Here is a 27,264-nt window from a genome sequence, read left to right on the forward strand (position 1 = left end):
GGCGCGCAGACCTCTCCTGCCGCCCGCTGCTCCCCTCAGCAGTGTACTTCGGTCCTTCTGCCTGCTCTGCTCCCCGCTCTGGCTCTGGTGAATTCTCTCACCCTCCCGTGCTTCTGACTGTACCCAGTGCATGTGTAAACAAAACAAACAAACAAACAAACAAATAAATAAATAAACATGACTCTAAAAAAAAAAAATAAAAATAAAAAATAAAATAAAAAATAAAAAAATAGAAATGGCAGGGGGGAGGTTTCCGGTTGGAGGACTTCAGAGTGAAGGAAGAGAGAAGCAAAGGAGGACCCACCTGCTTTCCATAGGAGTCGTGGACAGGAGAGACAATGCCGCCAATCACAATAAACCTCCCAGTTTTGTGCAGATAATCCCTGGCTCTTTCTAATCAAGAGAAGAAAAGTGCATATTATAAAGAGGAAAGGGGCGGATAACGGTGATAACTGAAATTCATATGTTCAGATCTGTAAGGATCTTTTTTGCCATTTAAATAGAAGTGCCAACTTTCAAAGCAAACACTGCTGACTCAACAGGCTGTGGACCCAAATTTCAGCCCCAAAGCAAAAGGATTTAGAACTCAAGAGGAATTATCTAGTTTTAAATTTCCTCTACAGAACAAGCCCATCTGTTTAGAAGCATTTAAAACAAGCACCTCACTAAAGCCATTAGAGCTCTTAGATTGGAATTTGCCCCTATTATCACTTGTAGAAATTCCAAAGTGGGGGGATAATTTTTTAAAAAACCTCCTTATAATATGAAAGGTGTGCTGATTGCCTCATAGTTACTGGAGTAAAAGCACCAAAACAAATTAAAAAGGTCTTCTAGATGATTAGGGAGAATTAGCAATCAAACCAGAAAGCCACTGTCATTATAGGTAGTTGAGAAAATTTCAGCCAGATAAGCCCAATTTCACTTTCACGGAGAAATGCAGCAAACGAGGAAGGGAATGAAAATGTGGGTTTTCTCTTACTTCCAAGGGGGTTCCTTATACAAATCCTATGGAGCCTATGCATTTATTCCTGAGGGAAAGTGGCATGGCTTCTATGTCAGGGATTTAGAGTAAAGGGGGAGGAAGCTTGTTTGCAAAGATGGCTGTGCGGTTTACAAGCAAGTTTCCAAGTTACCTTGCTGCTGCTCTCTTAAAACATAAAAATAATTCTTATCACATTTGACATTCTTATTTTCAATGTGAAATTTCTTGGGGTTTAAAAAATCATTGATAGATTTAATTTAAAAATTAAGAAGCAGGGTCTCCTTGGTGGTACAAGGGGTTAAGATGCAACTTATGAAGCTATCCACAGCCACTGCAGCACGAGTTCGATCCCTGGCCAGGGAGTTACCCAGATGGTGCAGCAGACCTCTTCTGACTCGCCTGCTGCTCCCCTCAGCAGTGTATTTCAGTTAGTCTTCCTGTTCTGTTTTCTCCATTCTGTCTCTGGTGAATCCTCTCACCACCACCCCCCCCACACCCACCTCTGGCCTGTACCCCAATTCTTGAAAAAAAAATTAAGAAACACAGGTTTAGATTTACAGAACAATTGAGCAGAGAGTACAGAGGTCCATTTACTCAGTCCCCAACTCCTTCTCTATGCCATGCCCAATGCTATTTCCCTTAGTGTTTTATGGCTCAAAGGAAACTTGGATACCAGGGCTAACAAGAAGCAAGTTTCATTGCACCGGTGCTGACTCAGCAGATTCACGTCCTGAGGCTGAGCCCAGGGGCTTATATACACTTTTAATTTCTACAAGGTTCTGGGTGGGTTTGCATTGGCAGCTGTACCTGGCCAGACATGGCATGGCTACATACCAAGAAGTGAGTTGTATGGCATACCAAGGAGTGAGTAAAGGGTCAGTAGTCATAGAACCTGTCCCCTTCCCCCAACCCCACTTCCTCATGGTTAACATCTGACATGAAGCAAGATTCATACCAGGAACTAAGTTGCATACCAGGAACTGAGCAAAAGGTCATTACAAAGGCCCCCAGGCTGCTTATCTCAGGTCACAAGGCTTTGTTAGTATTAATAACTTGCATTAGTGTAGTACATTTGGTTATACTTGTTGTAACCAAATACTGACACACTGCTATTAACTACAAGCCATAGTTTACATGAAGATTCACTCTTCGTGTTGTAGAGTTCTATAGGTTTTGACAAATGCTTAATGATATATATTCATTACAATTTCATAGAGGATATTTTCTCCACCCTCAAAATCCACAGAGCTCCACCTCCTCATTTCTATCTGTTCCATGATGGTTGTTCTTTTTACTGTTTCTATAGCTTTATTTTCCCCCAACTACCATATAGAATCATACACCATGTAGCCTCTTCAGACTGGCTTCCTCTAATGGCAACACACAATTAAGTTTCCTCCATGTCTTTTTTTTTTAAATTTATTTATTCATGCATACAAGAGCTGGGGTACAGGTCAGAGATGCAGGGATTGAGAGGATTCACCAGAGACAGAGCGGGGAACAGAACAGGCGGAGCGGGGAACAGACTGACTGGAATACACTGCTGAGGGGAGCAGTGGGCCAGACAGGAGAGGTCTGCTGTGCCATGTGGGTTTCTCTCTGGCCGGCCAGGGATCGAACTCGTGCTGCAGAGGCTGCGGATTGCTTCATAGTGCTGTGCTTAATCCCTTGCACCACCAGGGAGGCCCTCCTCCATGTATTTTTGAGATAGAACTCATCTCCACAGAGGAGGGATGAGCAGAGAAGCACACTGAACTGGCACTGTTACAGAGCAGCCCCGATATACAATGGGTTGCCTGGTTGTGGGTCCTCACCCGTGCGCTTAGAAGGGACTTATTAATACTCCACTGCATGCACGCAGAAAAGGTTAATAAAAGGTTTATTATCAAGGGAAGGGGAAATGAGGAAATGTACAACTCAGGGAGAAAATAGGGAAATAAAATCTTAAATGTGTCCTACCCGATCCGCCGACCTGGAAACCCAATGGCACTCTGAAAGCTGGCAGAGAGCTGGCCGATAGCCGCGAGCTGGCAGAGAGCCAAAAGGGGACCCACCAAGGCCCACATGTCTGGTTTTATACCACACCTGGCTGCTTAACCCCACCCTCAGGTCCCAGCCACCTTCCCTTTGGTGGTGATGGGATTTGGAGTTCCCACTGTCGTTGGCTTTGGTCTGGAGTGGGGGTGGAGTCCACAAAGCCTGTATGGAATTAGCTCAGGACATCCTTTCCCCCTAACAGCACCATTTCCCCCACCTCCACTTATTTGCATGTACCTTGGATTACAAGTCCCAGTGATCCATGAACAGAACTTCCTGAATGGGGGTAGCTGAGTAGGAACAAGGTGGATGTATAAATAGAGGGGGACTTAGAAGAAAAATTGGAGGAAACACATGGAGGAGAAACATGTAGAGACACTTGGAAGTGGTACTTGGAAGAGACATGTGGGTGAGAGATATGTGGGGAGGCTGCTTCTGGTCCTTGGTAGAGACAATAGGAACATTATCTTGAGTTCATGTTGGATTATGTGGTACATTTTAAATTTCTAGTCTTTACCTCTGTCCCAGCAATCTGGGACCTTCCTGACTCCTTTCTTGTGGTTCCCTTTCAGAAGTTACTTTAGACTTGTGGCAAGCTTTCAGGCCTCAGCAGCCCACTTCAGGCTAACCATGTTTACCTGGCCATTTGCCCATGAGAAGAGGGGTAATTTTGGAGTTTTATTGGGAATTTGTTATTTGAAATCCTTTCTCACTCTCTCTCCTTTCCACCCCCCACAATAATCCTAGAAACCCTTTGCACTGAGTCTGCTTCCTGTGTCTTTGGGCATGCAGATAGCAGAATCCCTTTTATTTTATTTTTTATTTTTTTTTAAAGATTTATTTATTTATTTATTTATTTATACAAGGAGGCCCGCAGAATCCCTTTTAGAGTGTGCACCCCCTTAATAGTTTGGGGTCCCTGGGTACCCCTTGGTCATGCGCTAACAAAATAAATGTAAGGGCCTCCCCTGGTGGCTCTGTGGTTGAGCGCTGGGCTGCGAGGCTGCCCGCAGCCTCTGCAGCTCCAGTTCACAGTGTATTTTGTCACTCTGCCTGCTCTGTTCCCCGCTCTGGCTCTGGTGAATTGTCTTTCCCTCCCGCACTTCTGCCTGTGCCCAGTGAGTGTATAAATAAATAAATAAATAAATAAATAAATAAATAAATCTTTAAAAAACAACAACAACAACAAAATAAATGTGAGGTATGGTGGTTACAGTTGATAAGCAACTATATTGTATAATTGGAATTTGCTGAGGGTTGAGCTTAAATGCCCTCGCATACAAGTATATATGTGAAGTCATGGATACGTTCATTAACTAGGTGGGTGGAATACTTTCACAATGTATACATATAGCAAATCACCATGATGCACATTTGAAATCTCTTACAATTTTATATGTCAATTACATCTCAGTAGAGCTAAAATTAAAAAAATTCTGGAGTCAGGCCTCCCTAGTGGTGCAAGGGGTTAAGCACAGCACTATGAATGAATCTGTAGCCTTTGCAGCACGAATTTGATCCCCAGCCAGTCAGGGAGCTACCCACATGGTGTAGCAGACCTCTCCTGTCTTGCCCACTGCTCCCCTCAGCAGTGTATTTCAGTCAGTCTGCCTGTTCTGTTTTCTTCTCTGTCTCTAGTGAATCCTCTCACTCCTTAAACCTCTGGCCTGTACCCCAGCTCCTGTATACATAAATAAATAAATCTTTAAAGCAAACAAACAAAAAGTTCTGGAGTCTTTTCTGGAAAATAGAAAAGGAATGAATCATTCCAGTTCTTTTTTTTTTTTTTTTTTTTTTTTTAAGATTTATTTATTTATTTATACAAGCACTGGGTATAGTCAGAAGCGCGGGAGGGTGAGAGAATTCACCAGAGCCAGAGCAGGGAGCAGAACAGGCATAAGGACCGAAGTACACTGCTGAGGGGAGCAGCGGGCAGCAGGAGAGGTCTGCATGCCATGTGGGACCCTCACCCAGTGGCCAGGGAGCAGCCGGGGATCGAACCGGTGCTGCAGAGGCTGCGGGCAGCTTCGCAACCCAGTGCTCAACCGCTGCACCACCGGGGAGGCCCTTTTTTTTTTTTTTTTTAAATAATGTCCAAGTGGTTCTTTCTTTCTTTATTTAAGATTTATTTATTTATTTATTTATTTATACAAGCACTGGGTACAGTCAGAAGCGCTGGAGAGTGAGAGAATTCACCAGAGCCAGAGCGAAGAGCAGAACAGGCAGAGTGACGAAGTACACTGCTGAGGGGAGCAGTGGGTGGCAGGAGAGGCCTGCGCGCCATGTGGGACCCTCGCCCTGCTGCGGGGGATCGAACCGGCACTGAAGGGGCTGCGGGCAGCTTCGCAGCCCAGCACTCAACCACTGCGCCACCGGGGAGGCCCCTCCAGTTCATTTTATGAAGTCAGTCTTATACTGATCTAAAGCCAGGCAGAATACAAATATGCAAAAATCATTAACAACGTATTAGCAAATAGTATCCAACTATATAGAGAAATTATTCACACTATGACCACATTGCATGTATCCCAACAGAGATGTAAGTCTGCTTCAATATTCTTACAATTATTCTATGTAATCCAGCATATTTTTTTTAAAAATCACATGATTATACCAATAGATACAGAAAAGGCATTTGACAAAATTCAATATATATTCATGATAAAAGCTCTCAAAAAGCTAGTAGTAGAAAGGAAATATCTCAACATGATAAAGGATAACTAATAAAGCCTAAAGCAGACATAACACTTCATGGTAAAAGACTAAATGATTTCTCCCCGAGATCAGGACAAAGCAAGAATGTCTGCTTCCACCACTGCTAGCCACTATACTACAGGAAGTTCTAGCTAGATCTATAAGACAAGATAAGGAAATAAGAGGCATACAGATCAAAAGGGGTAAAAATATCTATTTATACATTTGCATATGGCATGAGAGTTTAATTAGAAATCCCAAGAACTCTCAAAGGAAGCACCTAGAATTAATGAGTGAATTCAGCAAAGCCATAATCTACAAATGCAACATAAAACAATCAACTGTATTTCTCTTTACTAGCAACAAACTTTTGAAAACTGAAATTAAAAAACATAAGATGACTCAAAAAACTGAAACATGGGTATAAATATAAAATATATATTTATAGGCATATAAATATATCTATATAGATAGAATTTGCATGTTAAAAATTGAAACATTCTGAGGAAAGAAATCAAAGATCTACCACCACATGCAAAAAAATGAAACTAGACCACTACCTTTTACCTTGCACAAAAACTAGACCACTACCTTTTACCTTGGACAATATGGATAAAAGAACTGAACATAAGACCTGAAACCATAAAATATATAGAAGAAAATATAGGTAAAACACTACAAGACATAGATCACAATAACATCTTTAAAGACTCATCACACAAAGCAAAGAAAGTCAAGGAAAAGATAAACACCTGGGATTACATCAAACTGAAAAGCTTCTGCACAGCAAAAGAGACATTAACCAAAATAGAGAGACACCCCACTGATGGGGAAAAAATCTTTGCACTCCAGTCAACTGATAAGGGACTGATCACAAGGTACACAAAGAACTCACATGACTCAACAAAAACAAAATGAACAATCCAGTCAGGAAATGGGCGGAAGAATTTAAAAGAGAGTTCTCCAAAGAGGAAATGCAAATGGCCAACAGGCATATGAAAAAATGTTCAACATGCCTTATCATCAGGGAAATGTAAATTTAAACCACACTGAGATACCACCTTACACCAGTAAGAATGGCACATATCAAAAAAACAAGCAACAATAAATGCTGGTGAGGATGTGGTGAAAAGGAACTCTCCTACATTGCTGGTGGGAGTGCAAACTGGTCCAACCACTATGGAGAGCTGTCTGGAGGTTCCTCAGTCTACTGAAAATGGAGCTACCATATGACTCGGTAATTCCACTCCTAGGGATCTACCCAAAGGTCACAAACACGTTGATTCAAAAGAACCCTGCACCCCTATGTTTATTGCAGCACTATTTACAATAGGTAAAACCTGGAAACAACCCAAATGCCCAAAAATAGATGACTGGATCAAGAAGATGTGGTATATACACAATGGAATATTATTCAGCAATCAAAAAAGATAAATTGTAATTGGCATTTGCAGCAACATGAATGGAACTAGAAGGAATTATGCTCAGTGAAATAAGCCAGAAAGAAAAAGAAAAATATCAGATAGTTTCACTAATAGCAGGAATATGGGTGAACCAAATAAGACATCACTGTGAAAAAATAATAATGGTACAAACCCAACACAGCAAAAACAGACAATCATAAACCAGAGACATCCTACAGGGGAGGAGGTGGGAGAGGGATCCGAGGGAGGGAGGGAGGGAGGAGCACAGGGGACTGTGGTGATGGTGCACAGGTACATTGGGGAAGGAAACTCAATGGGGACTACACCTGAGGGGGTAGGAGGAAGCAAATATTGTTTAAAAATGAACAATGATGTTAAAAAATTAAAAAAATTTAAAAAAAGAAATCAAAGACCTAAGTAAATATAGACATACATGTTTGTGAATTAGAAGATTCGTTATTGTAAAGATGTTAGTTCTCCCCAAATTGATATATAAATTTAATGCACTGCCTATCAAAATCCCAGTAAGATTTTTTTGTCTAAATAGAGACAAAATAATTTCAAAATTTGTATGGAAAGATAAGGGTATTAGAAAAGTTATAACATGTTTTTAAAGGAAAATAAAGTGGGAAAATCAATCTATCCAAATTTAAGACTGACTATATAGCTATAATAATCAAGACTGGGAGGTATTGGCAGAGAGATACACACAAAGATCAATGAAACAGACTAGAGAGTCTAGAAATAGCCTCACACAAATATGGCCAACTGCATTTTGACAAAGGTGCAAGAATAATTCAAGGAAGAAAGGACAGTCAATAAAATGGTGTTAGAACAACTGAGCAGTCCTAGGCAAATAAAAAACAAAACCTCCACCTACATCTTCTGCCCTATACAAACGTTAATTTGAAATAGATTGAATGTAAATCTATAAAACTCGTAGGTGAAAATATCGGAAAATCCTTTGGGCTCAGGGTTTGGTGAAGACTCTCAGACAGAATACCAAAAACATGGTGCATAAAAGGAAAAAAATCCAGTACAGTGGACTTTGGTGAAATGAAATACTTTCTCTCTGTAAAAGACCCTGTTAAGAGGATGAGAAACCATGTTACAGAATGAGAGAAAATAGTTGCAATCCCAAATCAGAGAACTCACATCTAGAATATAGACAAGATCTTTAATGCAACAGTAGGGAAAATACATAACAATCCAATTAGAAAATGACTTAAGGGCCTCCCTGGTGGCGCGGCGGTTGAGCGCTGGGTTGCGAAGCTGCCCGCGGCCTCTGCGGCGCCGGTTCGATCCCCGGCTGCTCCCCGGCCACCGGAGGAGGATCTCACATGGTGCGCAGACCTCTCCTGCCGCCCGCTGCTCCCCTCAGCAGTGTACTTCGGTCCTTCTGCCTGCTCTGCTCCCCACTCTGGCTCTGGTGAATTCTCTCACCCTCCTGCGCTTCTGACTGTACCCAGTGCATGTATAAGCAAAAAACAAACAAACAAACAAAATAAATAAAATAAATGAAACATGCCTCTATAAAAAAAAAAAAAAAAAATAGAAAATGACTTAAAAAAATCATAATGAAATAGTTCACCAAAGAGGACACATGGCTGCTAAATGAGCAGGTGAAATTAGAAAAATGGAAATTACAGTCAGGGTGTGACATCACTATTTACCTATAGAAGAGTTAAAAGGAAAAGTAGTGACAATAACAAATGCTGGTAGGATGTGGAAAAGATGGATCTCTCATACATTGCTGGAGGTGATGTAAGATGGCAATATAAGATAGCAAGCTTGGTAGCTTGGTAGTTTCCCAAAAAATTAAACAGAAATGAACCAGCAATTTCACTCTTGGGAATTTATCCCAAAGAAATAAAAACTTATGTCTACATAAAACCAGCAAATGGCAAGCCAACTGGTGGGGCTGGGTCCTTCTGGAACTTAACCCTGCTCATCCCTTTCCATTTCTGCAGCTGTCTAGATTCCCAGATTTGAGGATGTCATGACTTAGGAGGTGTTTTCCAAAGCAGTGCTTCTCAAAAGTACATGTGAATCCCCTGGGGATCTTACTAGAATGTGAATTCTGACCCAGAGGTCTAGGTGGGGCCTGAGATCAGGGCTGGGCTTTGGGTGAGCTGAGTGGGGCAAGATCACTCAAGTACAGGGTCAGATCCTGTCTTCATTAAAAATTATGATATTTTGTTCATCATGGATTTTTGCATTGATTTTGGCTCTTTAATGATATTTATCTTGATTACTACGTTTTTGGACAACCTCTTAAATTTTACCCTGAATGGGGTTGTGCGACCTTGTTTTTACACTGTTCCTTGAGATCCTGCCTTTATAAAAAGCTCCCAAATGACACCAGTGTTACTGTTCTATAGAGTGTATTTTGAGTGGGAACGGACTATTCAAAAGACAGATGGGGCAACCCCTGCAATGTTAAGGTACCCACAAAAGAAGAGTTTTTCCCACTCCCACTCCACTAATACCTCCATTTTGCATGGTGAGGGTTTTTCTGGATATTTGCCAGTGACCCACTGGCAAAGCTGTAGTTAGAGCACTGGAATTTAATTTCATGCCAGACTTCCAAGGTGTGGTCTATTTTCGTCCATCAGCTCTGCTCCCAGGCACAGATCCAAATCACTCTCATATTTTATAGTCAGGTCCAACCTACCCTTCATTTGGCTGCCCTCTTTGTCTCTATTGTCACAGAGGAGAACCCAAGGCAGACCACTATGTCTCATAACTCATTCTGGGCCATTTGGAACCAAAGAAACCTCCCTTTCTGACAGCCTGTGCTGGGCCCAACAGCCAGGGACGCAGAACAGCACAGGTGCAACACAACACAGACATAGAAAGTATCTATATTTTCTATATGTAGTTGAATTCTATGAGTTAGAGTACTTTGTCCATTAATGATAATTCATGACACACACATGTCTCACCTGCCTCCTAGATCCTCAGAGAACCCGGCCTGACAGGTGCATACTCTCCTCTTCCAGGGAGTTAAGAGCGGAAATGCTGTGTTCAGAGCTTTGAAATTAACTCAATTTTCCCTTTTCCGCTGCAGTTAGAAATGACCCTTTGGTGTTGTATTCACAACTGGAACTGCTTGAAATTTCCTTCTTTGTTAATTTCACAAAGGGGTCTGGAGCTGTAAAAACTCTAAATAGTGGAAGGATTAAGCACTGGATAATGTAGGAAAAATCAGGCTGTGAATTGCTCTAAGCAGCATTATTCCTCCTCAGGGGTTAAAACAAATTATTTTAAAGGAACCATCCTGTGACCTACCAAACTGAATCGTGGGCATTCACTGACAAAGATTTAATGAGTGTTTATTGCGGTCAAGGCTCTGTACCAGGTGCTGTAGGGGACATGGAGAAGTAAAAGACACAATCCTCTCCTCCCGGGAGCTTGGGTTTTCAAGGCAGGTACACCACATATTCTGCTCAGATAATTGATACCAAAATGAACTGCCCAGACATTAAATACTATAGGACTTCAGGGGAGAATGTGATCCCAATGGAATGGGGTGGCCTTGGAAGCTGTCCTAGAACAGATGAGGCTTGAGCTCAGGCCTGACAGCAGAGAAGAAGAAAGTGCATTAACCGCATAACTTTTTATTTTCTGTATTCTGGTACTTTGAGCTCTGGGCCCTGACCCTGAAAGGGCTGCCTGTCCCAGTGTTAGCCAATTACTAGACATAGTAAACCATTCCCCTTTGAGCATAGTTTTCAAATGAGAACTTAACCAGTCCAGAGCCCACACCCCCAACCAACCACCTCCACCTGGTTCTCATGTTCAGGGCCACATTCTCCTGCCCTAGTTACCCAGACCAGGTAGTAGGCAACAGCCCCTGAGTCATGGAACCAGTTGAAATTATTTAAACAAGCCAATCCCACGTCTGCTCACTTGTCTTGCCCATTCCTTCCTCACGGTAAAGGCTCTTGTCCATGCTTCCCCTGCTCCCTCTGCCTCCCGACTGGCCCTGGTGCATCTCCCATGGCCCCCCTGGTGTGGCGTGCGCCCTCCTCTTGGGATCTGTGAGTACAACTCCTTTTTCAATGGCAATTGTCTCCTGATCTGTTGACCTTGCCCCACGTAAATAATACCAGAACCTGCATTTTACAAGTCAGCTGGAAAAAGACCCACAGTCTGTGACTTCACTCATGTGTGGTACATAAAGAAACAAATGAACTAAATCAACTGCAGGGGAGCAGACTGACTGAAATACACTGCTGAGGGGAGCAGCGGGTGAGTCAGGAGAGGTCTGCTGCACCATGTGGGTAGCTCCCTGGCCGGGGATCGAACTTAAGGTGCAGTGGCTGCGGAGAGCTTCATAGGTTGCATCTTAATCCCGTGCACCACCAGGGAGGCCCCCGTTTAGCTAAGCTATTTAAGATGGAGTCTGAAGCCATACGGTGAGTTACTCAGTCCTGCCTTGTCTCTCCCATGTATACAGAAGGTGTTCATGTTATTATTAAACTTCATTTTGACTTGTTCACTTATCAATCTATCGGATGCTTATTTGATTATTTGCCAACCCAAGGGGCATATAGAATGATTTCCTTTGCTTCCTGACCAAACAAAAACAACCTTTTAGACTATTAGACCAGTTAATGAAGACCAGAAAGGAAAGGGGAAGGGACAAAGGGATGAGTCAATCAGGTATAAAGGGTCAATTGTATGATGAAGGATAGAATTGAAATTTCAGGGGTGAACCTAATATAGCACATTAGATGTTGATTTCTAGTATATTAGATGTTGATTTATAATGACGCACACCTGAAACTTAAATAATGGTATAATGCAATGGTACTTTGATAGAAAACTTAAACAGAAAGAAAGAAAGAAAAAAAAACCTTCATTTTATTTTTTTATTTTTTAATTTTTTTTAAGATTTATTTATTTTATTTATTTATACAAGTACTGGGTAGAGTCAGAAGCGCGGGAGGGTGAGAGAATTCACCAGAGCCAGAGCGGGGAGCAGAGCAGGCAGAGGGACCGAAGTACACTGCTGAGGGGAGCAGCGGGCGGCAGGAGAGGTCTGCGCGCCATGTGGGACCCTCCTCCGGTGGCCGGGGAGCAGTCAGGGATTGAACCGTCGCTGCAGAGGCTGCGGGCAGCTTCGCAACCCAGCGCTCAACCGCTGCGCCACCGGGGAGGCCCAAAAACCCTTCATTTTAAGACAGAAGGAAGACAGTCATTTTGGGGGGACAAGTGTGAGTGGATAAAGAGGTCAGGAATGGCATCTCCAGGCACTACTGAAGGCAGGACTTGGCTCTTTTTGCTTAAAAAGCAACAATAACATTTCTTCCATTGTCATCAGAGTGTTTCAACCTCCCACACACTACCTGGAGCACCTTTCTGGATCTCCCTCCAGTCCTAGATCCTCAGTCCCAATCTGTTTGGGAAGCAGGGAGCTAAGCGATGACATTCTCCTTGGGTGGGTGACACTTCGCAGGCCCCTGTGCTTAAGCTGCCAATCTAAGCCATGAGGCCGTTTTCGAGTCAGGTTCCTGCTTATATCTGAAATAAGTATGAGAGGGCAGTGTTGTTGTCCCTGATATTGATCCACAGGCAGGGCCATGGGCGCTCCGTACATCCCCGGACACAATTAGCTGAGTGGGCTCGGGAAGCCCCTCTGGTAAGTGCAGGCTGGTTATGGACTTTCTCTCCCCTGGGAGCAATTTGCTTGGCTCTTCCTCCAGCCAACCTGCCTCCCACTTCTATGGAACTGGAGGAAAGGATGTGAATTCACCAGCACAATATCCTCTCGCACCTTCCCACCCTTTACCCATAACTATAGGTAGAAGCAATGAAATAGGAAGCCCTTTTAGGTTATGAGGCCACAGTTTTTTTTCTTCATAATAGAAGGTAATTCCTGAGCCCTATTTTTCTGACCCAGGAAGATAAGCGATGGAAGTTACATTTCCCAATGGAAAGATAAAGTCCATTCTTCTGAGGGGATGACAGATGCCCAGATCCTGTGGCAAAATCACCACCTCCAAATTATGTCTCTGGCACAAGTACTATTTCATAGGAGGGGGCCTGGATGCTGGGTGGAGGTTGCCTTTTTTTAAGAAGCATTTATATGAATAAAGGAAAATCTCCCTTTGTGCAGACAGCTCCCCCACTGTCTTAGGAAGACCTAATCTGTTTAATTCTTATAAATGGAGACGGCATCAAAATGGCCATGCCCTGTTGCTGTGTGCCTTTTTTAGTGTCCTCCCACAGCTGACCTACTCGTCCCCGTCAGCCTTCCAACATCGCTTCTCTCAGCTGAAGTTATTTAAGGTGGTGACTTAGGCCCTTTTTTTGAATTACTCAGTTTTGCTGGACTTCTCCCATGTATATGCAGGGGAGTAAAACTCTGACATGTCTTTGGCAGGAGGTTGATTTCATGGAGCCTCTGAAGGTTGGGTGAAGGTTACTTTTTTTTTTTTTAAAGATTCATTTATTTATGCATACAAGAGCTGGGGTAAAGGCCAGTGGTGTGGGGGGTGAGAGGATTCACCAGAGACAGGGTGGGGAGCAGAACAGGCAGACTGACTGAAATACACTGCTGAGGGGAGCGGTGGGTGAGTCAGGAGAGGTCTGCTGTGCCATGTGGGTTGCTCCCTGCCCGGCGGAGGGGGGGGGGGGGGCAGGGGCGGGGAGGTGGGCAGCCCAGCGGGGGGGGGGATCGAACTTGTGCAGGAGAGGCTGTGGACCACTTCATAGGTGGTGTCTTAACTCCTTGTGCCACCAGGGAGGCCCGGGTGAAGGTTACTTTTGAAAAAGATATTTGCATATAAGCTTCTGTAATGGTGTGTCCCAGGAAGACCTAATCTCTTTACCTCTTTCCATGGAAAAGGTCAACTTAATCTACATACCTTTGTGGGCTATACTTTCCCTGCTGTCTCCCTAAATGACCACACCTTTCTGTCTCCCTCCACCCACCACAAAACCCTTCTGTCTTAGCTAAGCTATTTCAGAGGGCGCCTCTGAAGCCAAGTGGGTGCGTTACTCCTTGTCTACAGAAGGTATAGAAAGGTAACCTTCTACAGAAGGTTACTATTAAACTTCTTTTTGTTTTTTTGTCAATCTCTCTGATATTTATTTGATTACTGACCAGCCTAGGTAAACTCAAAGGGGCAGAGGACAAATTCGGCCTCTCCCTACTCTCTATGTCCAGGGGCTGGCCAGCAGGCGTGATGGGCTGCATGTGGGGAGCAGGCTGAGGTCCCTGAACTGACCTGTATAGAGCAGCCCTACAAACCTTGAGAAGTACTCCTGGACACACAGAGTCCAGCTTGCTGTCCCTCTACCAGCTGCCCCACCCCACTGCACAGGCTGTCTAAATTCACCACAGAAAGTAACAAATGCTTCCCAGAACTCCTCTCATGACTGGATTTTCTCTAGTTTCTGGATTCTCATTCATTCATTTAGCTTTTGCAGTCACTACTACTTGCAACCCTGAGCCAGCTGTCAGAATAACATGGAGTACATAGTCGCCCCTGCCTCTACAGCTCATCTTATTTGCTCCACTACCTCTAGCTCAGGAGAATTTGCGTCCCTTGGCCTTTGCCGCAGGGGAATGATTTATGACCCTCATTTCCACAACTGTCACTCCTGACAGACTGTGCTGGGGGGAGCTACTCACAGGCCCCAGCCAGGACATGCCAGACCCCTTCAAATCTTCTTCCCTGGAAAATCTCTCCAGATCTCAGCCCCCACCATTTCCAAACCAGGCTCCAAGCTTCTTGGAATTCACCCATTGTTGAAAAAGATTTTTTTCTATTTAGTTCTTCAGAAATGGAAAGCTAAATATATACATAAAAAATATGACATGAACTGGTTTCCCCTTCAGTGAGACTCATAAACACATGAGAGAATTATTTTAGAAACCCGCAGACTGCAGTACTAAATATAATCAGGTGGGTGGGTGGACTGAGGTGGGGGGGGTACAGCGGAAGGTGAGGGGAAAGGAATAAAGGGAAGAGGACCCATAATGTGCGTGGCCCACATGGCCTCACATTCAGGTGAGAAGTCTCTGTCCTCTGCGTGGACATGGGTCTATTTTTAACTACAAGACTCATATTCCACACTTCATTAACCATTAACTTTTCTGAGTGCAAGTTCACCTTACAGGCCCCTGACTTAGGGACAAGTCAAGCTTTGAAGTAGAGTTTATCCGGGAAATAGTTTTGCTTTGATCAAGTAAAGCATGTAGAGAAAGAGCAGAGAAGGTGCCTTTTTGTGAGGACTTGGTTCCCCTGAAGCTGTCCTGCTGGGTGCAACTTAAAGATTAAAGTGGTTTTTTCCTAAAGCAAGTCACTGGGAAAACACTGCTTGCTCTGCAGCTTTCTTACAGCCTTTTCCTTATCCCTCTCTACTCCCCCTATAGACAGTAGAAATGTCTTCCTGGAACAAGCCTCCCTTGCTAAATTGCCTGTGTTTGCTAGCACTTTCATGGTTTCAGCACTAAAAGTCCCAGGTCCTGGGAGACCTTTTACTCCTCAGCAAAGTGCGATGATTGATGTGGCAGGCAGAACACCAGCCCTCCAAAGATATCCAGGTCCTACTCCCTGGTCCAGAAAAAAAAGCAGATATGTCATTAAATGAAGACTCAAAACGTGGTGCTGGTGGGGAGCGGTGAAGAGGAGAGGGGGGTTAGATCACCCAGGTGGGTCCAATGTCATCACCAGGGGAGGCAGGAGAGCCAAAGTCAAGAGCTGTGACACCAAAGCAGAGAGATTTGAAGATGGAGGGAGGGACCATGAGACAAGGAAGTCAGACAGCCTCTAGGAGCTGGAAAACGCAAGGAACAGACTCCCCTAGTCTCCCCAGATTTTAAGACTTCCAGCACTATAAGATAATAAATTTTATTACTCTAATCCAGTTGGTGTAATTGATTACAGCAGCCACAGGAAATGAATACAGTCAGGCGCAGGACCCCTCCTTCCACTGGGGTGCACAGGGACGGACAGAAGCTTCTTGTTTTCCTTCATGTATTGAACCAACGAGCAAGTATAAACCACCACAGAAGCAGAGAAAGGAAATCGGCTCACAGAAAGTGTGCCAAGCTGGAGACTCTGGGTTGCAGATAGGACCCAATTTTAAAACAATTCCTTGTTATTTCAAAATTGTATCTTCAAAGAAATCTTTAAGAAATGCACAATAATCTATAGATATCTAAAAATAAAGTCTTTGAAATTCCTTAGTTTAAGTCATTGACCTCTAGGAGAAAATAGAACTTAAGTTTATGGGTTCCAGGTTTAAATCCTGCCCAAGTCATTGAACCTGGGTTGAAATGCTGCCCCCCATAACTAGTTGGAGTCCCCTTCTATGATTGCTTACTCATTTCTAAGCAGGAGATAATATTATCCAGTTTGGAGATAAGAGATGCAAATAACCTGGCATAGCATCGGCACCCAGGAAACACTGCCCGTATTTTATTTCTTGAGTTGGTCCCACAGCTCTTTTGCGGCACAAAGGGAAGGTAGGACAAGAAAAATTTTAGGTCTCCTGAAAAAGTCTGCTACTTGCCAATGTGAGAACACTGGGTCTAAGAAGTCTTGTTTTTTTTTTTTTTTTTAATTTTTTTTTTTTTTTTTTTTTTTAGAGGCATGTTTTATTTATTTATTTATTTGTTTGTTTGTTTGTTTTGTTTATACATGCACTGGGCACAGTCAGAAGCGCGGGAGGGCGAGAGAATTCACCAGAGCCAGAGTGGGGAGCAGAACAGGCAGAAGGACCGAAGTACGCTGCTGAGGGGAGCAGCGGGCGGCAGGAGAGGTCTGCGCACCATGTGGGACCCTCCTCCGGTGGCTGGGGAGCAGCCGGGGATCGAACCGGCGCTGCAGAGGCTGCGGGCAGCTTCGCAACCCAGCGCTCAACCGCTGCGCCACCGGGGAGGCCCAGAAGTCTTGTTTTTGATCTGTCATGCTTATCAGTCCATAGCGAGATGTCACTCTTGGTGCTACACCCCCCCCCCAACCCTTGTCCTCCTGCCCTTCCTTCCAGAGGACTTGCCTCTCTCTCGTTGGGGAAGCCTTCTGTGGAGCCCCAGTATCTGACTTTTCCCAGACCTTGATCTCCTCTTGGCCCCAAGGGAAGCCAAACTATGGTTTTGAATGCGTTAGAGAAGCCAGGATCAGGGCTGTGGGTGAGCTGCACTTGGGCACATATTAGAGCCTCAGGGAGCCATATCTGGATGATGGATGGAGAGAGAGCCGAGGGCAGGAAATGTCAGGTGGGCCTCTGCTCCCCGGTTATTGATTGAGCTCTGCTGGCAGCAGACAGAGTAGGTTTCTGCTGCCATGGATAAGATTGCTTTGAGAGATTTCATTTGTCCTATGGAACTCTTGGTGCTCACAAGTGATTTTGCTTCTCCCCAACTGTCCTGGAGGCAGGACTCCAAGAGACAGTAGTGAGAAGCAATCTTAAAATGGCCTACAGGATTATGATGTGAAATAAAATATTGTTGCTGTATATCTCTTGAAGGCAAAAAAAAATTTTTTAAGGTCCTAATTAGTGTGAGTGAGGATGAGGGGAAATATTCCCTCTAACACATTGTTGGTGGGAATATGCATTGACCAAGCCTTTTAGGAAAGCAATATGACAGCCAGCATCTATCACAATGACAAGTGGCATAACCTTTGACCTTGCAGTTCCACTTCCAGGAATCTCTACTGGAGAAAAAACTTGTGCATTTACACAGAAACTTGTCCAAAAGGATGTTCTATTTCAGCATACTGGTAATAGTAAAAAGTCAGAAATAAGTATGGAAGCTCTCAGGCCAATCATGATAATTACATCTAAAATAATATTATGCAGTCATTTAAAAAAAAAGAAGTAAACTAATCCTATGGGACAAGGAAAGCTCTCCAAGAACATAATTAGGAGTTGGGGGGGTGGGGAGAAGAGAAGGAGGATGGGGAATCAAGTCACAGGACAATATGTATGGGGTGGTGACATTAGAATAAAATGAGTGTAAGATAATTTCAGGTAATGATAATAAGAGGAGTGAAGAAAATGAAACAGAGGCATGAAAGACAAAGATCAGGAGGGAAAGTATGGCAGAGCAGGGAGAATAGCTGGGACAAATCTGGAAGGTGGGGAGCTGGTGGTATGCAGGTTGGTGCTGAAGTCAGGGAGGTTGGAAGGAAATTGACACAGAAGAAGTTTGGAGCTTTCTCAAACCCTTGGAGGGTTGTAAGCAAGAACATGATCTGAGTTACATTTTTGAAATGCACTTGGTTGCTGGATGGAAAACGAATTGTAGGGAGCCAAGAGTGGAGGCAGCAAGACCAATTAGATGATGATTATAGGGGTTCAGGTGAGAAATAACAGGTATGAACCTATCTATTATGAATGACATGGAAAATCTCCCATCATATACCTCTGCGTCTTTCAGGGTGTTTGATAACAAAGACAATATGTTTTAAAGTAACAAGCCTGGGCCTCCCCGGTGGCGCAGCGGTTGAGCGCTGGGTTGCGAAGCTGCCCGCGGCCTCTGCGGCGCCGGTTCGATCCCCGGCTGCTCCCCGGCCACCAGAGGAGGGTCCCACATGGCGCGCAGACCTCTCCTGCTGCCCGCTGCTCCCCTCAGCAGTGTACTTCGGTCCTTCTGCCTGCTCTGCTCCCCGCTCTGGCTCTGGTGAATCCTCTCACCCTCCCGCGCTTCTGACTGTACCCAGTGCATGTATAAAAACAAAAAACAAACAAACAAACCAGCAAACAAATAAATAAAGCATGCCTCTATTAAAAAAAAAAATAAAGTATCAAGCCTGACATTAAGTGGAGAATAACATTATAGTAGAATTAAATTTTATTATAGTTGGTTAATTATGCATATTATTTTGTTAGGACCATTTCTGACCCATCTTTTCCCCAGAACTCAACAGTTTATTCAAACAACTGATATGACACTATTAGTTCATGAAACAGGTAACGGTACTGTCCCTACCAAACCCAAGAATCCAAAGGAAACCCCAGGATTTACTGAAACCTGTACAAAGGAGTCAGGCCCCATAACTCTGTGTTCATGTGTTCACTACAATTGTGCTTAAGCCTCCCTCTCTCTCTGGTTTTGTCCTTTTTTTTAAAAGCAAAAGTTACAGTGCCCCCTAGAAGACCAGACTATTTTTTCATCCTAACTTTAAGCATTGCAAATATTTCCTCGTGGGTGAACCTTTTCAGCACTTTCCTGAAAATACTGGGAGGACACCTGAAGAATTATGGAAATTCACGCCGGGCGGTCCACAGCTCTGTTCTTGGAATGTAGGAGATGAGTTTTGTGACCTTCTACAGAGAGGGCAGTTCTAATTAGAGGAAAGAGAGAGATGGCTTGGGTTTGGGAAATCTGCATAATCAACCTGGGCAGGGCTCAGATGAATTCTCCCAAACATTCCTAAGATGTTGCATTTCTCATTAGTCAAGACCTTGGCTGGCGATCTGGATCTTAGGCGCTCTGGGCTAGCTTCTCTTCCAATGCTGATCCCAAGACTGCTTTCAAAAACTCCCTGTGTGAACAGCCAGTGCAGAAAATGGCATTTTCTAATGCTTTCCTCAGAGCACCCAGAGTGATCAGCAGCCCCTATCTCTAGACGGCCTCAGAGAGCAAATCACAGCAGTCAGATGCCTCCTTCCACTTCCAGGTCTGGTTCCTCTTTTGTCTCTGGTAGTTTCCCAAGGAGCACAGGAAGATCCCTCTACCTAGGGAAATTCTAGATCAATCTTTCATAACAGGGGTCAATTTTGCCCCTCTGAGGACTTTTGACAAATGACTGGAGACATTTTTGGTGCCACGAGGGGAAAGACATTGATCTGACCATCCCTCCTATCAGCTCCATGGCAGAATTATCTGGTCCAATATGGCAGCAGAGCCATGGTTGAGAAACCAGGTTCTAGACAAAGAAAACAAACCTGTGTTTGAAATATGTAGTGGAAATTGATATAACAACACAAATAGAAGAATTACAGACCCAAGAGAAGAAAAAAGCAAGGGCTCTGGGGTTTCAGCATCTGCCTTTCCAACCCTATCAGCACAAGGAATTGTTATTGAAAGAAGCAATTGAGTTAAGTACCACTATGACAACATGCCCAGCATGACAAAGGGCTGTCCAAGCCATCCAGGAGAGCTATAGGAAATGAGTCCTGGGGGGGCCTGCTCACCCCAGAGATTGCATGTTGAGATTCACCCCATGCTCCAGTGAAGGAGAGTGATCCCAGACCAGGCCCCATCACTCACCCTCTCTTCCTCTCTATCTGCTCATTCTCTTTCTCTCATAAAGGGAATCCCAGAGTCGGTTCTAAGTTTCAGAAATACGCCTGAGCTGATGGAATGAATGGCTTCCTGTGCACAACAGTTAAAGAGCACAGGATTCTGGAAGCAACAGGCTGAGTGATTTAGGGAATTCTTGGCCAGAAATCAAGGGAGACCCTTTCTCCTTGTAGTTCCTAATTAATGAATTGGTTCTTGTGGTAAGCAGTGAGGGAATAATTCAGACATGCAACAGAGAAAGGGCTTCTCAGCAGCCTATTTTCCAGACTTGAAATCATATTATATAATAATCAGGTAAAACAAATTGCACTGGTTTCTTGGCACTCTGCGGGAAAGGATTTTTTGCTCTTCAAAGTTCAAATGGCAGGGACCTTTGTGTGTCTTGGCAGGCGTGGACAAAGAGGCGGGTCCCTAGTTAAGCTCCCTGGAAGGACCTGCCTCACAAGTCAGGAGACAGAAGGGGGTTCTTTATAAGCCCATGAACTGCCATGAATTGGAGTAACTACTTTCTTTTCTTGTGCAGGTCCCAAGAAATGGGTCCCTGCCCAGAACAGAGTTAAACAGGAATTGTGCAACACACCTCACCCTTCTGGTCCCCTTTACTCTCCCTCTCTCTCTCTCACACACACACACAACACACAACACACACATACACAGACCATACATGCTTAAACCAATACACATATGCACAAGTGTGCACATATGTATAAATACATGTATGTGCACGCACATTCATCCGTACATGCACACATATACACAAATCCTGGTATTCTGTAACAGATTTAGAAACTTATAAGCATATGATGAAGTAGAAATGGACAGGGAATCATTTTTTCTAGACATCTTAGTTACAGGCTTTGGTTATTTTGTAGTTTTTAAATGTTTAAATAATTTCAAATTTGGAAACGTTGCAATAAAAAGACAAAAAAACTCCCATATACCATTCACCCAGATTTGTTAATATTGCTTGCTTTTTTTTGCTTGATAATTTGTATTCATTTGCTTTGTGTATGCATATTATTATAACTATTACACTAATTGATAATAAACTGCCTCTTTACTCTTAAATACATCAGGGTATATTTCCTATGAAAAAGTACATATTTGTGATAGTTTACTATGCTTTATTGTCTTTTTGTAGTTAAAGGATGAAAACTTGACAAATGACTGAAAAATCTGGACCTGTAAAATAGGATTTCCCAAAAGTCTCCTGGGATGTCTCTGTTCAAATACTGGTTGTACTACCTTCCCGTAGTATGAGTTTGGATACCATCTTAAATCTCAGTTTCTTCATCTGTAAAAAGGGGATAATGCTGGTATCTCTTTTACAGGGTGCTGTGAGGATCCAAGGAACTAAATCACTAAACACGACTAGGCAAACACAGGTTCAGCACATGTATAACACAATACTCAGTAACAATAATCTGCAGTAGTAGCTACTACCATTTCTTTTTCTCTTCACATCTCATTTTCTTGTAATTTTCCAGGATTATTATTCACCAATAGTTCTCCAATCAGTGTCCCTTCCTATGAGTCCCAACCCCACAGTTTCAATTGGTGGAGCTGGCATAAAACACACAATCTCCTTAACTTCTCTTTCTCTACCACCAGCTCCCTCCCACCCCCTGCCCCACACACTCACTCACATTGGTCTTCTGGTAAATTTAACAATGACAAATTCAGGAATTTATAATCATACCATAGAAAAGAACAAAAGACTCATTTTTGGTAAGGTTATTAAACTGTCTATGCTTTTTAAAATTTTGAATATGTTTTAATCCATTGCTATTACACGCTATTCTTTTCTAGTAACTGTATATATTTTTTTCTAACAGACTATATTTGTTTTTGTTTTGTTTTTTGTTTTTTATATTGAAGTACCATTGTTTTGAATCCATACTAATGTTTTGACAGTCTAGGATTCCCCCCATCTCCTCCAGGTGTGGTCACCAAAGCTCTTGCACCACTGAAGCACCTGCAATTCCCCGCCATAGTCCATGGTCCTCCCCCAACCTGTTACTTCCCCTTCCTTCTCCCTCTCCTCTCCCTCTGTGTATATACCACATCTTCTTTTTTTTTTTTTTTTTTTTTTTTTTAAAGATTTATTTATTTATACAAGCACTGGGTACAGTCAGAAGCGCGGGAGGGTGAGAGAATTCACCAGAGCCAGAGCGGGGAGCAGAGCAGGCAGAAGGACCGAAGTACACTGCTGAGGGGAGCAGCGGGCGGCAGGAGAGGTCTGCGCGCCATGCGGGACCCTCCTCCAGTGGCCGGGGAGCAGCCGGGGATCGAACCGGCGCTGCAGAGGCTGCGGGCAGCTTTGCAACCCAGCGCTCAACCACTGCGCCACCGGGGAGGCCCTATACCACATCTTCTTTAAAAAAAAAAAAAAAAAAAAAAGATTTATTTATTTATACAAGCACTGGGTACAGCCAAAGCACAGGAAGGTGAGAGAATTCACCGAGCCAGAGCGGGGAACAGAACAGGCAGACTGAGGAAGGACACTGCTGAGGGGAGCAGCGGGTGCGGCAGGAGAGGTCTGCGCGCCCTTTGGGACCCTCGCCGGCAGCCACGGATCGAACCGGTTCTGCAGAGGCTGTGGGCAGCTTCGCAGCCCAGCGCTCAACCGCTGCGCCACCGGGAAGGCCCTATACCACATCTTCTTGACCCACTCAGCTGACCCAGGGCACTTAGGTTGTTTCCATATCTTGGCTATTGTAAACAGTGATACAATGAATATAGTAGTGCAGGTTTCCTTTCAAATAAATGTTTCTGTGTTGTTTTTTTTTTTTAAGATTTATTTATTTACTTATATAAGCACTGGGAGCACTGGATACAGTCAGAAGCACGGGAGGGTGAGAGAATTCACCAGAGCCAGAGTGGGGAGCAGAACAGGCAGAAGGACCGAAGTACACTGCTGAGGGGAGCAGCGGGAGGCAGGAGAGGTCTGCGCGCCATGTGGGACTCTCACCCAGCAATTGGGGATCGAACCAGCGCTGCAGAGGCTGCGGGCAGCTTCACAACCCAGCGCTCAACCGCTGCGCCACCGGGGAGGCCCTGTTTCTGTGTTTTTTGGGTAGATACCTAGGAGTGGAATTGCTGGGTTCTATGGCAGATCCATTTTTAGTCTTTTGAGAACCCTCCACACTGCTTTCAATAAGGGCAACCACAAGAATCAGCACGCCTGAGATCATGTGTTATAATAAGAAATAGGCAGCAACTTGAGTATAGTAATAACCACCAAAGAATGGGGATCCTGGCTTCTGTGTATTGGGGTCAGCCAGCTGTACTTTCTTCCCATAAGTACGGATGACTGGGTATGTAGTTAGTAAGGAAAATAAAGATGAATGTCTGAAATATACTTATGTTCCCATCACCTTCGTAAGATGCTTAGACATTTCCACTTTAAATCATTTCTTTTTTGGGCCTCCCCGGTGGCGCAGCGGTTGAGCGCTGGGTTGCGAAGCTGCCCGCGGCCTCTGCGGCGCCGGTTCGATCCCCGGCTGCTTCCCGGCCACCGGCGGAGGATCCCACATGGCGCACAGACCTCTCCTGTCGCCCGCTGCTCCCCTCAGCAGTGTACTGGCTGCTTCCCGGCCACCGGCGGAGGATCCCACATGGCGCACAGACCTCTCCTGTCGCCCGCTGCTCCCCTCAGCAGTGTACTTCGGTCCTTCTGCCTGCTGTGCTCCCCGCTCTGGCTCTGGTGAATTCTCTCACCCTCCCGCGCTTCTGACTGTACCCAGTGCATGTATAAACAAAACAAACAAACAAACAAAATAAATAAATAAAACATGCCTCTATAAAAAAAAAAAAAAAAAAAAAAAAAAATAAATCATTTCTTTTTGAGAAATATGTCTTTTAAAATACAACAGCAGCAGCATATATTAATTCCTCCCTAAGTATCGCCAATGGGCAGACCCCAAGGGGAAGGCTGGAAGAAATGTCTCAAAGCAGAAAGTTGTGATAGCAACTGGGTTTTCTCTCTAGGGAGCTGCTAGGGTGTAGCTGTGGGGAACTGGTGGCTTTGGCTAAGCCACAGCTTTAGGTGTTTGAGTTTATGAGGCAGGTTCTGCCAACAGCAGGGTAGCTGAAAGTCACAAGCAGCTTTCCTTTACCATGTGGAAACTTCTGCCTGTCTCCAGAGGTGCTCATTCACCCTCTAACATGCCTTCAAACCTTCCACAACTACTTATCTATGGATAAGATCCAAATGACCAAGACAAGGTATTTGGCCCTTTAAATACAAACCCTGCCCCTTCTCTCCAGCAACAAGAATTTCTGTACACATCACTGGAGCTTTCACCCACATGTCCAGCTGCCTCAAATGCCTTCTCCACTTTGGTAACACAGATCTACCTGTCTCTATAACATGTTTAATCATGTCTCCTTTGGAGCAGGTTGAGGTTTGGATAGTGGTTTCTTTTCTTTGCATCCCCAGCACCTGGCCCTCCTTATCAATCAGACATTCAACCCTACACAGGCAGCACTCGGACCATGGCCAGCTCTGTGCTCAGTTTTAGCACATGGAAGTGTGAAAGCGCCACTCCTCCGAAAAACAGCAATTCCCAGTCTCAAAGTGAATGTCTCACAAATATAGGCACTTGGGGGACCTCCCTGGTGGCGTGAGGGGTTAAGACGCAGAAATATGAAGCTATCCTCAACCACTGCAGCATGAGTTCGATCCCCAGTCAGGGAGGTGACCCACAGAGTGCAGCAGGCCTCTCCTGTCTCGCCCACTGCTCCCCTCAGCAGTGTATTTCAGTCATTTTGCCTGTAATGTTCCCCTCCCTGTCTCTGGTGAATCCTCTCACTCCCCCATACCTCTAGCCTGTACTTGTATGCATAAATAAATAAATCTTATAAAAAAAAAAAAACAAATGAAGGCACTTGTTGGGCTGGCAAATAAATAAATAAATAAATGAATAAATGAAGTTCTACCCTTTGTATATGCTAATTTTGTGAATTTAAATCCCCAATATCACCTCCTAAAGATTTTCAGTTAAAATAATAATTAAGTGAAAAGTTTAAATGAGCACTGCACCTTAATATTCTAACCTATTATTTTGGTGGTGTTGTGATGTAGCTAAACATTGGTCTACCTCACAAAAAGATGTTGCTGCTGATAAAAAAAAAATAGAACAGATTCAAACTAATACCCCTCACACTTTGATGACCTGATTGTGAACTCATGGTGGATCGACACACAGATCAAAATAAAACCACTCCCATGTGTTTTTAAAAGGTTGTCTTTATACCTCAAGAGTTTAAATAAAAGTTTTAAAAAGTATCAAGTGTCTCATTGATGGTATTTCCACATTTGTGAACACAAAGATGCTTCAGATGTGTTTGGTGACACAGGTTAACTGTGGAGGGTTTGTGTGTGTGCGTGTTTGTATGTGTGTGCATGTGCATGTGTTTCATTTGATCCAAATTAAAGAATCATGTCCAAACCCCCTTTAAAATATGAGGATAGCCCACCAACTGAGCAAATCATCAAATTTAGAATAATCCAAATCTTTGATCTTGAGAAACTTTTTCTCCATGATGACTATTGAAATAAAACACCCCTCAGAGGGTGAGGTGAGCCTGTTTCCTTCCTGAGTCAGGTTTCTGCACATCTTGACATCATCTGCAAGTGGGGACACTGAGGCAGCAAGGCATTGGTGGTGACGTCATCGACCTAGAGTCCCCTCTGACCCAACCTGTTTGGGTTCCCCATCCTTGGAATTCATTTTGAAACAGACCTCAAAGAACAAGGTGAACAATGAGGAAGGAGTGGGTGGTGGGGTGTTTATATCAACCAGTGTCCACTCTGAGGAGCAGGGAGGCAGGGAGACAGCTGGATCCTCTCTCCCCTGAAGGCTCTCCAACTTGAAAAGGGAGTGAGTTTGTCCTCTACACACATTCTTCCTGACCAACTTGAAAAGGGAGTGATTTTGTCCCCTACACATATTCTTTCTGACCCATATTTTCTCTCTTGTCTGTAAAGATGATGTGCCAAGTCAAACAAGAGCCCCAGACTTCCTCCCAGGCAGCCCTAGCTCCAGCTCCAAGACAGGCCAGCCCACTGGCCTCTGAGCTGGCCGGGGTGTCTACCCTTCACTTGTGCTCTGGAGGGCAGGACTGTATCTCATCTATTTTGCTGCCACATCCACCCCAGCCCTTAACAGAGCATCTGAAATATTTATATTCAACAAATATTTGGGTGAGTGAGTGAATAAAAATAGTACCAGGCAAAATTTGTTAGAAATACCTCCATAACCGATTCCCTTTCTTCCCATTTGTGCAAACTGAGTCTTTCTTTCCCAGAAGCACCGAGTCCTTCTGCAGGGCCTTGGCTCTGCGAGTTGGATTCTCAGCAACCTTGACCTCCTCCACATGCCAGGCTGCAGCATGTGTGACTTAGTAGTCTGACTGTTAGGGGGAAGTGATGTCCTGAGTTAAGCCCATACAGGCTTTGTGGACTCCACCCCCACTCCAGACTAAAGCCATCAAGACTCTGGGAAAGACAAATCCCATCACCACCAAGGGAGGGTGGCTGGGACCTGAGGGTGGAGTTGGGCAGCCAGGTTGGATATAAAAAAACCAAACATGTGGGCCTTGGTCTCTCTCTGGCTCGGGATCGCTCGCCTTCTGGCTTCACCGCTCCTGGCTGGCGGCCAGCTCTCAGAGCGCCATTTTGGGATTCCTAATCGGCGGATCGGGTAGGACTCATTTAAAACTTTGTCTCCCACTTTTCTCCCAGAGCTGTACATTTCCTCATTTCCCCTTCCCTTTGTAAATAAACCTTTTATTAACCTTTCACGTGTGCCTGCAGTAGAGCATTGATAAGTCCTTTTAAGCGCGCGGGTGAG

The 27,264-nt window shown here is 44.2% G+C and overlaps 1 protein-coding gene across 1 annotated transcript in view; it reads right to left on the reverse strand.

The window, feature by feature from the left end:
- The window catches only part of NMNAT2 (nicotinamide nucleotide adenylyltransferase 2), a 186,493-nt gene that overhangs the window by 39,128 nt on the left and 120,101 nt on the right, over positions 1 to 27,264 (reverse strand). The window contains exon 3 of the mRNA XM_054693401.1: positions 305 to 393. Coding sequence (XP_054549376.1) covers positions 305 to 393 — 89 coding nt within the window. The remainder of the gene's footprint in view (positions 1 to 304; positions 394 to 27,264) is intronic.

This window comes from Talpa occidentalis, unplaced genomic scaffold, assembly GCF_014898055.3.
Source record: "Talpa occidentalis isolate TD23 unplaced genomic scaffold, MPIMG_talOcc4v2.1 talOcc4.12, whole genome shotgun sequence".
NCBI classification, from domain to species: Eukaryota; Metazoa; Chordata; class Mammalia; order Eulipotyphla; family Talpidae; genus Talpa; species Talpa occidentalis.